General features: G+C 31.9%; 1 protein-coding gene across 1 annotated transcript; it reads right to left on the bottom strand.

The window, feature by feature from the left end:
* Positions 1–14,139: 14,139 nt before the first annotated feature.
* On the bottom strand, positions 14,140–14,859 carry LOC139486670 (uncharacterized). The gene has a single exon (XM_071271593.1). The coding sequence runs from the start codon at positions 14,857–14,859 to the stop codon at positions 14,140–14,142; it is 720 nt and encodes a 239-aa protein (XP_071127694.1).
* Positions 14,860–15,065: the final 206 nt, after the last annotated feature.

Below are 15,065 nucleotides of genomic sequence, written 5' to 3'. Positions count from 1 at the left end.
CAACTCAAATGAGCTGACTTCATACTGGAATTATAGGAAAATAATGGGAAGTTAGCACTATCCTTAAACTTTACGTTCATCTATATAGATGATGTTCTCTTACTTGATAATTCAACTTTGGAACGATTATGTTGAACGCATTTTTCCTATCGAAATTGATAGCAAGGATACAACAGATACAGCTAAGTCTGCCTCATATCTTGACTTTCATCTAGAATTTGAAAATAAGGATCGATTGAAAACAAAACTTGACGACAAACGAGATGATCGAAGCTTCCCAATTGTTATCTTTTCAGTTTTATTAAGCAACATTTCAGCAGCGCCTGCATACATAGTATGTGTATCCCAGTTGATACGATATTCCAGATAGCGGGTTGCTGCAAGTAAGCTATTTAACCATTATTTCCAAATGGCGAAGTGAAATCTTCCCTTCATACATTTTACAAACACCATCACGAGTTGTTGACCGTTATGAAATATTCGTTACACAGATGATATCCGATATGTACCTTATGTTGTAAATACAATCCCGTTTTGGTGGGGTTCCTGTTGCTTAGTCTTCAGTTTTTCTACGATTCGAATATACCTCTAGATTATTTCGCCTCCTTTTTGACAACAAAATTTTTTAAATTCACAAATGCATTTCGTGCCTCTGGGACGCTTGCATATGTTTATTTTAATGAGTAAATTATTACTGCAAATCGCTCTCTTTTGTCGTCTTCTACCTTTAATTGCTTATCAAAGGTACCAGGATTATAAATAAGTACGGCAGACGCACGTTTCGTCTTCATAAGACTCGTATGACGCTCATATCAAAATATTTATAAAGCCAAACAATTACAAAGTTGAAGAGCATTGAGGATTCAGTTCTAGTTTTATACACAAAGTCAATGTCGACAGTTTTTTTTTCTGCCAATAAAATCAGTTATACTCGCATCAACATCAACATTGAGGTGTCTGTGGATATATGGAAGAGATCAATAAGAAAGTGTCTCATCAATCTCTGGTAAGACTTGACGAGTCGCATCACGCAGAAGGATCTTTCATTAGTTGACGATGAAACGGGGAGTGTCGATCAAATCTAAATAGTCTAGTCCAGCAGATAGGTGCAATATATGAAGAAATTGTGCACTTCGTGTTAAAAGCACCAAATTTTGCTCAAACATACTTTTATCTATACTCTTTAATTTGAGATATGGAGGCAAGCTGGAAATATAGTTAACTTCCAGTAAAATCCAAAATGGCGGATGCATGTTAAATGATACATTATTTCAAACCATGAATACACAATAATATTATAGTCTACACAGCAAACTTTGACTACCAGTTGTGAGAATTAAATAACCATTAATCAGTTATCAAATGCAAGTCCGCCATTTTGATGATAAAACCGGAAGTGGATAAAATCAAGCTTGCCTCCATATCTAATTTTGTTTAGAACGGTTCAAACTATGTTTCTACCAAATTTTATGCTTTAAACACAAAGTGCACAATTATTCACCTATCTGCTGGACTATATGCATCGAAGTGTACAGATTGGCATTTGTGACATGAAGGACAACAAGAAGTCTGTCTGGCCTAAATAATAATACGCATTTGAATTAAAATGTGTATTTTTATTTCATTTTTTCTAAAGGGAGTATATAATTGGCACATTTATGTATAGGCACGTGCCTAGATGAGCCCTAGGTAGCTACGCCCCTGAGTTACGTCATACTTTAAAAAACTCGAGATATAGCAAAAGGGAGATCACTATCATTAATTGACAATTCTTAGATATAGCAAGATCTAGACAACGCTTAAACATAATTTTTTGATAAACTCGAGAAGTAACAAAAGTAAGATAACGTACATTCATTGACAAAATCGTTAATTGATAAAAGCCGAATGATAAATCAACATTATTCGTTGACAAACTTAGATATAACAAAAGTCAAAAAACGATCAACATCATTCAATGACAAACTTAGATATAACAAAAGCCGAATAACGATCAACATAATTCAATGACAAACTTAGATATAACAAAAGCCGAATAACGACCAACATCATTCATTTACAAACTTAGATATAACAAAAGCCAAATAACGATCAACATCATTCATTGATAAACATGAGGTATACAAAAAGCCAAATAACGATTCAGCATTATTCATTGACAAACATGAGGTATACAAAAAGCCAAATAACGATCAGCATCATTCATTGACAAACTTTAGGTATAAAAAATGCCAAATAAGGATTATTATCCTGATTTAGAGTAATTTCTCGCATTTTGATTGGCTGATATTGTCGTAATAAATTTCAGTATTACGTCAATTGGAATTATCTCCCTTATACCATTGACCTAATAAAAAAAATTAAAAAAAATGAGTTGCTTTATAGTCATAATATTTTTAATTTTTCAGTTTTAGATTAGTTATATCTATATAAAATGTATTATTGATATTGTCTCGAAATTGAATTTGAATATAATAATATGTAATATAACAAAATCAGGATAAATTCGTTACACAGTGTTGAATTGTCCTAATACGGAATTTATCGGGTCAATAAAATTCATATCGGGTTTGGCTTCGCCTCACCCGATATGAATTTTATTGACCCGATAAATTCTCGTATTAGGACAATTGCACACTGTGTAACTAATAATATCATTTATTGACACATTCGAGATATAACAAAAAGTAAAATCACAATAAATACTGAACTCCGACGAAAATTCAAAACTGCAAGTCCCGAATCAAATGGCAAAATCAAAAGCTCACACACATCATACGAATGGACAACAACTGTCATATATACGACCTGCATTAGCATCTTCCCATGCAAAAAAATGTGGACCAAACCTGTTTTTGTAGCTAGCTAAACATCTCAATTGTATTATAGTCGCATAAAATTCAATTTTATTGACACCGAATTGTGAACCGAAATTTAGATAATGCGGTTTTAAAAAAAATTATTGAACATACCTCAGCGGTATGATGAGTTTATTTGTATACTTCATTTGCCTTTATTCATTCACCTCTTATTTTATTGATTTTGTATCACAGACCACATTTATTCGTTCAGTGTATGTTCACTTGTGTTAATATGTCTTTTGATTGAGTTAAACAATTTCAATTGATATTTTCTCGTTTTTTTTATATAGGTTAGAACGTTGGTCTTCCCGTTTGATTGGTTATACACTAGTAATTTTTGGGGCCTTTTATAGCTTGATGTTCGGTGTGAGCCACGTATCTGTGTTGAAGACCATACTTTGACCTATATTGGTTTTACTTTCCAAATTGTGATTTGGACGGAGAGTTGTCTCATTGGCACTCATACCAAATCTTCTTATATCTATATAATAGGTAATAATGTCAAAAATAGGGGTACATCAGTCATCATTTGTGTTATAATCTTAATCCCCAACAAACAAATATGTCAACAAAGAAACACAAAAAGGCATATAAACAAAGCACATTAGCAAAAATGAAAGACAAGAATGCAAGAGTAGACTAAACAGTACCTAGAATCTATAGCTATAATTCAAGAGCATCGTATATTAATTTGTTAGTTGATACGGAACGATAATCAACAAGGTCTTGGTATCTTCCGATGAACTTTTTTTGTGAAAATGGACGAGGCGTTACTTGACCTAACCCTGGTTTCTGATCAGACACTGTTGACGTTTTACAAAGTCTGAGTGGGAGATGCAAGCTCTTGAATACCGCATAAGTTGGAAAATATATATCCGATATGGATACTAATTAGGTTGGGGAAATTGATAATTTAAAAATTAAAAACGGCGCGTTTGTCATATATTCTGAGATGACCGCTTATGAATAATTCGAGGAATAGTTTTATAATATGGTAGAGAACCCGTGTCCGTTGTTTCTATAATTTCCATAATTTAAAATACATTGCTACATGTAAATATTCAACATCAAGATAGAGGGGCGAGAAAAATACCAGAGGAACAGTCAAACTCATAGATCGCAAATAAACTGACAACACCATGACTAAAAAATAAAAAGACAAAGAGACAAATATAAGTACACATGACGCAATATAGAAAACTAAAGATTAAGCAAAACGAGCCCTACCAAAAACTTTGGGTAATCTCACGTGCTCCGTAAGGGTAGGCAGATCCTGCTCCACATTTGACACCCGTCATGTTGCTCATGTTATTACAAATCCGGTAAATAGTATAATGCGGTAGGTCACATTCGTGGTGAATAAGGAAGTGGATTGTAGTTACGACACAAGGAACATATCCGATATCATCTGTGAAACGGTTATTCCATAACGGTCAACCACTGTGTGATGGCGTCCGTAAAATTTACGAAGGGTTGATTTCAACTTCGCCATTTGGAACTCTTGTTTTAATAGCTTCTTTGTAAGCAGCAACCCTCTATCAAGGAAATCATGATAGGAAGAACAAGCCCGGGAATATCGTATCAATTCGGAGATATATATACTTTGTAAAGAAGTTATAAAAGACCATCAGGATGTCAAATGTTAAATTCCCGACAGCTCTTTTTTTTTATCATCGCAAAACAAAAAAGTCATACTGGTCAGGTAAAAGGGGTAATATCCGGTGATCTCTGTATCGTAAACAATGGACAACTTAGAAAGTATCGAATTCTTTAGACCACCAATTCGACAAAACACCTCAGGAATTTCTCGGATGTAGTTAAGGATTATGTCAGAAAAAGATTAGCGTGTATGTCACGAACAGGAACACGAGCACACGACTTACTTACCATTTTAGAAATGTCTAGTTGGTGGATATTTCATACTTCCTTATATCACAAATGTGCTGTTGTTCAAGCAATATGTATGGATACCACAGAAGCAATCAATCAAACACAAAGCATACAATAACACGTGAGGGGTATAGCAAAATCATAAAAAAAATATCTTATCATTTATAAAGCCTGTTCGCTATTCTTGTTTTTAACTTGTTAGGTTTTCAGTATTTTCTAGTTGAACCAATATAGTGCCATTAATTAGAAATTAGGCTCACTAGCATCTTCTTTTCTTTTTATAATAATATTAAAACATAAAGTTTGAAAGATATTTTTCAAAATACCCTTACTATTTTCACTAGATTTCGAAGGATGAAAGGTGCCAGTGTAAAAATGAACGAAAAAGCTATAGAAATGATTATTTCCAGACAAATTCATTGTTGCTTCTTATTTCCGTTATATAAAATATGTTAACGTATTACAGTCAGTAAAAAGATTGTTATTTTGAAATAGAGTAGCAAACATCTGTGACCAGGGAAAAAGCAGCTTCGTTTATTATTTTGGACTTTAATACAAAATTCTCAATTGTGATATTTTAGACTTTAATTCTCTGTGTTTTATAATTCATTTTATTTTATAATTTCGTTTCTATTTACATTTCGTATCCAGGACTTAAAATCAACATGCTTTTTAATTCTTAGTTTGGACATTGAGTGACATGTTTCAATCTGTTACCTAATTAGTGACATTTTACCTTATTCATAATGTATGTTCTTAATTGTCATAATCAGATTATCATTTAATATCTATTCTTCAAGTTCTAAAAATAGTTTAACCTTTGTCAGTGAACAATATCACTCAAATTAATTGTTATTTGTTATGTCTATTCTTGTCATTTCAATTGTGTATAAATACTTGCTTATAATTTCAATAAGCAAGATTTGGACTCAGGACTTTACACTGAACACAGTCCATCTGTAATAAAAGTAGTCGTATTCCATGCTGAATTATTGGTTTATTCATCGCTACTTCCAGAGTCTCAAAAGTTAGGTTTCACCAGTATTCAGAGTTCTCATTGCTATTCAGAGCAATCATTCATTGTGTGATCAGGTGCATCACACAGTTTCAGTAACAAGAGGCCATTCAGTCAGGCTCTTGTTACACGACCTTACAAGTCACCTCAGTTTCCCCGGTGACACATCCTTTACATTAACAAGGACGTTGAAAATCTCCCGTTCTCATACAGAAGTTCAAAACTCCACCCACATGATCTTAGCTGAATCGTCAAGATTTTTCGACTAAACGTATTTGTAAATTTCTGGCTAATAGTCAACATATTACCACTAAGAATACTTCAGATTTATCAAGAATGATTACCATATCTGCCAAATTTAGAATATTATTTTGGGGGTCAATCTAAAAACCTCAAAGTGAAGAAACTTTTGCTTTCTAAAAGATATATTTTGAAATCATATTACTGACAAATCTTTCGTTATATATAATTATTTTTCTATCTTATTTTATTAACTCATAGGAATCATGTTCACAACCTACATGTATATGAATTATTGATATTGTGTAAATGATATCCCTTCTCTTGAAAATCCAGTCATACTTCAAAATGTTCATTTGAATCATATGAAAATAAAATGAAATAAGCCACAAAAAAAATAATTAAAAAAAATTAACCAAATACAAATTATATAAAAAAGAAACAAATGGTTGATATCTTATTCCCACAAAAAGTTGTATATGTTTATAGTATGGATTCAGTATAATTATAGGAAGAACATGTTTCACGCTCAGATAGGATAATAAACGACAAGATATTTTTAAAAGACATTGTTTCCTTGTTTTAATATCTCAAAACTAATGGAACAAAAATGATTATTTGACATGTATATGTGCACACAAGATAAAGTTATTACAAAATGACATTAGCATATTGAACGTTTTAAATTGAAAGACATAGAAATAACTGATACTGATATTGAATTCATCGACGAAGACATGACGCATCCACTGACAGTAACACTTATAAGACAACAAGAATATAGTTTATGCATGTAGATATTGGTATGTAACGAGGAGTAAAATCTGGAAAAGTTCCTCTTAAATATTGGTGCTGCAGACTGTTAGTTAAGGTAATTTATTCCAATCTTTTATAGTTTAGCAAACGAATGAAAATGGGTAACTGAATTTGTTGCATCGTATTTGTGTGTATAGTTGTTTGTGTATTTCAACACATGACTGACTTTAATCATTCGAAGATTATAGTTGAATATATACAGAGAGATAACTCTGGTTTTTTTTTAGTTTTAACATAAATTGTAATGGTTTTGATATCATACTGTCATCGTTTAAGAGTAAATGTAGTGACCTATTAGAAAGTGATTCAACCTTTCATGAATCAACTACAGCTGTTAATGAACACTTGCAAACAAAAAGCGCCGAAACGACCGGCATGACGGGGGAGGACAAAGTGGCCGTTAAAGTTATAACATTGATGTTGCCAGCCCTAGAGGTACTTATAACCACTAAACAGGACGATAGACTTATCAAGCATGATGAAGCTATCAATAAATTGCAGGCACAGGTGAGAAACTCTTGTACGAAAATGACTCTTTAAATCAGTACTCTAGACGAGAAAATGTACGCATTTCTAATGTTCCAGAAGCAGACGGAGAAGACTTGACTAATATTTTAATTGAAATTGCTGGTTCGGTAGGGGTAGTCATAAAGCCTGACAACTTTAACGCCATACATAGAATGGGTCCGACGCGCGAGGGGAAAGCACGCCAAGTCATTGCTAGATTTGTCCACCGTGAGCCCCGATTTCTGTTGTTGAAGAATCGTGCCGAGCTGAGAAAAAATGGACGTTTTAAGAACATTTTTATAGCTGAAGACCTTACAAAGCTGAAATTCAAGCTACTCTTTTACATTAAAAAGCAGACCAATGTAAAATCAGCATTTACAAAAGAGGGAAGGATCCACTGTACGTTCAAGGTTACAATTGATAGTCCGAATGACTTGTTTAAAATTGGAATGGATACCGTGCATTATAAAGCTTTAGGGTTGCCCGAATTTTAGGGGTGCGAAGGAAGTCAAAAAGAGCGCAGTGTTGAAATAAATTCAAAATCTGAAAATTTGCCCATATTCATAAGTGAAAGTGAACGTCAAAATTGTGAAATTCAAAATGTGAAAGGCCAGCTAAAAGTTCTGTCATTAAATGTGTGTGGGTTGGTTTCAAAAAGTAAAATCCCCGATTTTGTGGAGTTTATTTCATTATATGATATATTGTGTTTTACTGAATCAAAATTGTATGCATATGATGATGTTCATTTATCTGGTTATGAATTACCACCACCTATAATACGTGAGAAATGTAGACATAAGTCTGGTGGTATAGCAGTATTTGTAAAAAGTTCTATCTACAAATATATGAAAGTTATTGATATCTCTAGTCAATGTATATATTTGTTCTCTATTGTGAATTTGTTGCCAAGTGCTTTGTTGTTTGGGATAGTATATATCCCCCCTGAAAATAGTGTTTATAGTTCAGTTGACATATTTGATGAGATTTTAGAAAACATAATTGATATTAGTTATCAAAAGTACCAGGATTATAACTTATTATATCACTGTTAATAAAAATTACCAAGTGTGCCTACTTGGGGACTTTTATGTCCATACAGGGACTCATGATGACTTTATTATTGTAAATGATACAATCCTAGACAGCCTGCTGATCGACGAGAATTCCAGAAAATATATGAACAGTATTAATGCTCTGTATGAATTGGGTATCCCAATTAAGCGTTCTTCGAAGGACATTTCGAATATAAATAATTATGGACACAAATTATTGGAATTTTGTAAAAATTTAGATCTATATATTGTTAATGGTAAAATTAGTAATGATCAATTAGTAGGGGCTGTTACAACAAGTAAAAACACACTAATTGATTATGCTATTGTGTCACCTATGTTATTTAAATGTATTTCATACTTCAATATTGAAAATTTTGATTCAATTTTGAGTGATATTCATTGTCCAGTTGTCAAACATTTTGATACTTCTGTAATACTTGAATCTGTTGATACTCTGTCACATGAGGATAATAGCAATGTTGTATACAAATCAAAATGGAGGAATAATAATGCAAATGTATTTTTAGAAAATTTGAATGATGAAAATATTCATGATTTAGTTGAAAAACTTGAAAATCTAGATGTCAATAATATTAATGTTGAAACTGTCAACAATGTAATATTGAATTGTAATTCAATTATTAAAAATGCTGCTGATAAAGCTGACATGATTGTAGAATTCAAACCCAAGAACAGTCGACTTGGTGTCAGGTCAAAAAAATGTACACCTTATTTTAATCAAGATTGTTATTTAAAACGTAAAGCATATCGTAAATGTAAAAATATCCACTGGAGATTACAAAGGGCTGAAACAAAGGAAAATCTCATTGCTAGTAGTAGGGAGTATAAACGTACGCTTAACAAGCAGTTTAGAGAATATCAGTAGTCTGTTATAGACAAATTGAAAAACTTGCGTAAATCTGATTCGAAAGCATACTGGTCTCTTTTGAACAAATGTGATACAAAAGGTAACAAAGCTGTAAATAAAATTACTATGGATGTATTATATGATCATTTCAAAATCTTAATGCTCTTGATGAGCAGGATGATAACGATATTGTATTACCTAATAATATTACTGATTATAATATTGAATTAAATCGAGATATTACTGAAGACGAAGTATTATATGCTGTCAAATCATTGAAAAATAATAAAGTATGTGGTGGTGATCTTATATTGAATGAATTTTTGAAATATGGCACAGTAAAGTTGATGCCTGTTTTTGTAAGAATATTAAATATTGTATTTCATAGTGGTATTATACCTGATAGTTGGTCAGAAATTATATATGCCCAATATATAAGAATAAAGGTAATCCGAATGATGTGGATAATTATCGTGGTATTACTATTTTAAGTTGTTATGGTAAATTATTTACTTGCATTTTGAATATTAGGCTTCATACATATTTAGAAAATTCTGGTTCATTGTGTGAAGAACAAGCAGGGTTCAGAAAAGGTTATAGTACGACAGATCATATTTTTAATTTGAAATGCTTGATTGATTTATACTTACATAGAGGTAGAAAATTGTATTGTGTATTTGTTGACTATCGAAAAGCTTTTGACTCTGTCAGAAGAGTATATTTATGGCAAAAACTGTTAAAATGTACCATTGATGGCAAAATGTTTAAGATTATAAACAGTATGTATAACAATGCAAAAAGTCTTGTGTGAGACAAGGCAACTCTTGTTCAAACTTTTTTAAATCCAATGTTGGTGTACGCCAAGGAGACTATCTATCTCCTGTATTCTTTGCCATTTTCTCAAATGACTTGGTCGAATTTATGTCACATTCATATAATGGTTTAGTTGATATGAGTATTGCAGCACGTTTTCTTGATACTGATGAAGTCGCTGTATATTTTCGTTTATATTTGTTATTATATGGAGATGATACTGTAATTTTAGCCGAATCGGCAGCAGAGTTAAAAGCCTCATTAAATGCCATGTATTTATATTGTCAAACTTGGAAAATGCAAGTTAACATATCTAAGACAAAAGTTGTAATATTTTCAAGATCAAGACTTAACACAGATAATATGAACTTTAAATATAGTGGTGAAAGCCTTAATATTGTTACAAATTTTCAATACCTTGGTATTATATTTTCTTTTAAGGGAAATTTTAATGACGCCAAAGCACATCTTGTACAGCAAGCAAGAAAAGCCATGTTTATAGTCTTAAGAAAGGCTAGGAAGTTGAATTTACTAATTGATATGCAATTAGAGCTATTTAATACAATGGTTGTACCTATTTTGTTATATGGTGCAGAAGTATGGGGTTTTGAAAATTGTAATATTATATTAAACTTGCATATGCAATTTTGTAAAATAATTTTGAAGGTTAAAAAAAGTACTGATCATTGTATGATTTATGGAGAATTGGGTAGAATACCAGTACATATTCTTATTAAAGCTAGAATGGTTGGTTTCTGGCAACGTATCATGTGTATTCTATATTGTATCATCTTAGTAAAAGGGGTATCTACCACTCTAAATGGTTGTTAGAAATTAAAAATACTTTATATGAATGTGGATTTAATTTGATGTGGGACTTTTGAACAGAGAATAATAATACTTTAATCAATTTCTGAAAGTATTTAATAAAGCATATAATCTTGGAATTGTTAAAAAATTGCATCGTTTGTTCAATCATACCAGTTTACCCTTATGCGGATTTCGAAAATACATTTGCTTGAAAATAATTCAATATCATACATTTTTGTTTAGAAAATATGATGGATGTAATTACATTTTGACGAAGTCACTATTTTATTTTTCATAATGTCATGTGCATTTTTCAGTGGCTTATTATCGTTTGGTTGGTTGATGAACATCTTTAAGTAAGCTATATGACTTTGATGATATAATGCACAATAATTACAAAGCTATTTTCTGTGTGGATATATCATATAAGATTTTTTTTTCAATTAAGAAATAAATTCTTCGAATTTAAGGTCATTTCCTCCAAATTGATTTAATGATACATATGTTTGATCGGATCATAAATTATTCATAGACTGTAAATAACAGGTGGGATCATTTAGTTGATTTGAGATTGTGATCACCGGTTTATTTAATTCCCCCAATTTACCTTTTACCCTCAAAGGAAAGTTTAATTCATTGTAATTTTATTTTGATTTCATGCATCACTATCATATTTATTGAGTGCAAAGTAAGTATTTTATGGCTACTAATAATTGGTAACAACTTAATAAAAAGTTTTAAAAAAAATCAGTTATTTCAAATCTCAAGGTAAACGTAAATGAAAATTTCATGATTTTAGTGACAAAAAAGAAAATATAAGCGACAGGAAGACAAATTTATTGACAATAAAGTTTAATTGCTAAATGTATTAAAACATATGAACGTATAAAAGATTCTATGAATAACAGTTTATTATTATTTTATACTTTTTTCAATTTTGCTGTATTTAAATAGCATCGAGTACCCGAGTTGCAGCCATTTAGCATAATAAAGCAGTGAAAAGCTAATAGCTTTTCTTACAGACTAAATAATTCGTATGTTTATGCTTAGACGGCTTTTCTTACAGACTAAACAATTCGTATGTTTATGCTTTGACGGCTAATAGCTTTTCTTACAGACTAAACAATTCGTATGTTTATGCTTAGACGGCTAATAGCTTTTCTTACAGACTAAACAATTCGTATGTTTATGCTTAGACGGCTAATAGCTTTTCTTACAGACTAAACAATTCGTATGTTTATGCTTAGACGGCTAATAGCTTTTCTTACAGACTAAACAATTCGTATGTTTATGCTTAGACGGCTAATAGCTTTTCTTACAGACTAAACAATTCGTATGTTTATGCTTAGACGGCTAATAGCTTTTCTTACAGACTAAACAATTCGTATGTTTATGCTGAGACATTATGTTCGTCATTATATCTCAATAGTTTGAATTTGTAAGTATATATTAAAAAAATAAGCACAATGAACCCTTTTGTCTGAATCATGAATAATCGTAGGCGAAAAAAAAACCTGTGGAATTGTGCAACTGTGATACACTCACATAATAGATAAACAGTCTTGTAATGAATTTTCACTAAAATAAAAGATATATTACACATTATGAAATATGTTCAGATCGATAAATCAAAAAAATAAATAAAATGTATGACATTTATTTAAAGTGTAATGAATCTGAAAATTTCAAATTGATACATGTACAATTCAAGAATCATTATATTGTCACAACAATGAAGCAATTGATAAATAGAATATGCAAATCAAAATTACTGTAAATTTATGAGAATACGGTATGAATGAATCCTTCAATCAACTGATTATACATGTACAAAGTGTTAACAAATAATGGCTTAACAATTTCCCATTCATTTATGCACTTTTTACGCTGTTAAGTTTCAAATATTGATTCATAAACATTTCCTCTAACATAAAAATAAAACACCTTTTCTTTGAACAAATGTATACACTGTTCTGACTGTATAATAAAATGATTATAATACATGTATATTAAAAAAGAAACTTCAAAACATGTTTCTTTATTTGTTTTATTTGAAATAGGCAATGATTAAATTTTGTGACGCTAAATTTATTTTCTTGTGGAATTGTTCTTGTTGCTAAATAAAACTTATCATAGATACCTGGATGGAAATTTTGAATTTGCGTCAGACGCGCATTCGTCTACAAAAGACTCATCGGTGACGCTAGAATAAAAACAGTTAAAAAGGTCAAATAAAGAACGAAGACCAAAAAGTTTGCCAAATACAACTAAGGTAAACTATTCTTAAGGTAGGAAAGTGGCTTAGTATATCAAAAATTCACAGCTTTGTAAACTGTTAATGTATAATTATGACTAATGGTCTGGTGAAACCTTCGGGGAATGAAAAATCCACCAACAGTGGCATCAACCCATTGGTTGTAAATAAATTCATCATAGATACCAGGATTGATGTTTTGTATATTCCGTCTAAATGTTTTTTGTCGCTCATAAGTGAGACCTTGATTGAATTACAAACTCGTGATATAACAGGCTAGGTAGCCTATAGACACCATTCATTCACTATCTCGATATATAACCAATGCTAGATTATTTTAGATTATTGCGTTGCGTTGTGTATTTTGATCTAAGACGTTAAAGATAGAACAACTGCCATTATACGTTTCTATTCAATACAATATAAAGTATAACAATTACGCGACGTCACAAAGATAGTGGCCGTACCGCAAAAAGGTACGTAAATATTAGCGCAATTCTTTACATTCTGCGGCCCAGGAAAATGATATTTAACTCAAATTTGAAATACAATATGAAAAATTCGTTGATTTGAAATTAAATGTCTGATCAATTGTGACATAGAATGGAAAAAAATCAAAGTTAAAGTCTCTCAATAGTTTTTTAACTGTTCACGTCTGAATAATTTAACACTTTTACAAGTCTATATAATAACCGGAGTTAATTGAACAGTCTATACATAAACTAATTTCTCCAGGGCAGAAAAGTTCATTCACTGTCATCATTTGTACTGAGTATTTCCAACGGATAGAACTTCACAATCGGACGGTTGGTGATTCCTGTGTCGGTCTTGATAACAGCTGATCGAATGAGTCCATCCTTTCCACGAACTAAATCTTGTACAACTGCTAATTTCCACATTATACGATTTGTGTCATTGTGTACTTGTACAATGTCACCTATTTGTATTGTTTGTTCGTTTCTTCCAGATGTACGGTGCAATTCATGGATTGACGTCAGATATTCGTGTTTTCATCTTGAGCGAAAATGGTTGATTAGTTCATTATTTCTCTGTAAATTTTTATTCAGTTTCACGTGCAAATCTTCGGAAGTAACACTGTCAATATTCTGTTCCGACCGGTTGTCAAGTCGACGACCATATAAAAGTTGCGCTGGCGTCAGCGGATCTGGATCTTTAATATCAGTAGAAATGTGAGTTATAGGACGATTGTTTAGAGTTCCCTCGATTTCGATTATAATTGTATTCAACATTTCCGTAGTGACACATGACGTTTCTAGTATTCCTTTAATTGACTTTTTCGTGAGTCCAATTAGGCGTTCCCAAAAGCCTCCAAACCACGGTGCTCGGTTGGGTATGAATTTCCACTCAGTTACTTGATCGGCAAAGTTTTCTTGTATTCGGTTGTCTTTGCTTGATCTTGTAATCTTTTCGGCAGCTGCCTTGAAGGTTGTTGCATTATCGGACAACATAATTCTTGTTGTAGATCTCCTAGCGACAAATCTTTTAAAAGCAAGCATGAAAGACTCCTCGGTTGAATCTGTGACTATCTCCAAGTGTATAGCTCGAGTAGCGGCGCAAGTGAATAAACAAATATATGTTTTGCTTAATTCGTTGTGTTTTCCTTTTGCATACAAAGCTCCTGTGAAAGCAACTCCGGTTACTGAAAAAGGATAATCGTAGTTGACTCGATCTTTAGTTAGCGGTGGCGGATCGGGTGCGCTGTAAGGCATTTCTGATATTTTAATGCATTGAACGCATTTACGAATTTGTGATTTTACGCACTGCCTTATTCTCGGTATCCAATATTTCTGTTGAATATATGCGATTGTACTGTTAAGTCCGGCATGTAAAGTCTTTGTGTGTGCATCAATTACGATTAAGGACGTAAGACTGTGGTGTGTTGGCAATAACAACGGATATTTAGTACTCTCTTTCA

This window comes from Mytilus edulis, chromosome 8 (assembly GCF_963676685.1).
Source record: "Mytilus edulis chromosome 8, xbMytEdul2.2, whole genome shotgun sequence".
NCBI lineage: Eukaryota > Metazoa > Mollusca > Bivalvia > Mytilida > Mytilidae > Mytilus > Mytilus edulis.
This window is presented reverse-complemented; position numbering and strand designations above follow the sequence as displayed.

Bases quoted from the DNA above. Each gene is read 5' to 3' on its own strand.
- LOC139486670 (XM_071271593.1), bottom strand. From the start codon at position 14,859: ATGCCTTACAGCGCACCCGATCCGCCACCGCTAACTAAAGATCGAGTC.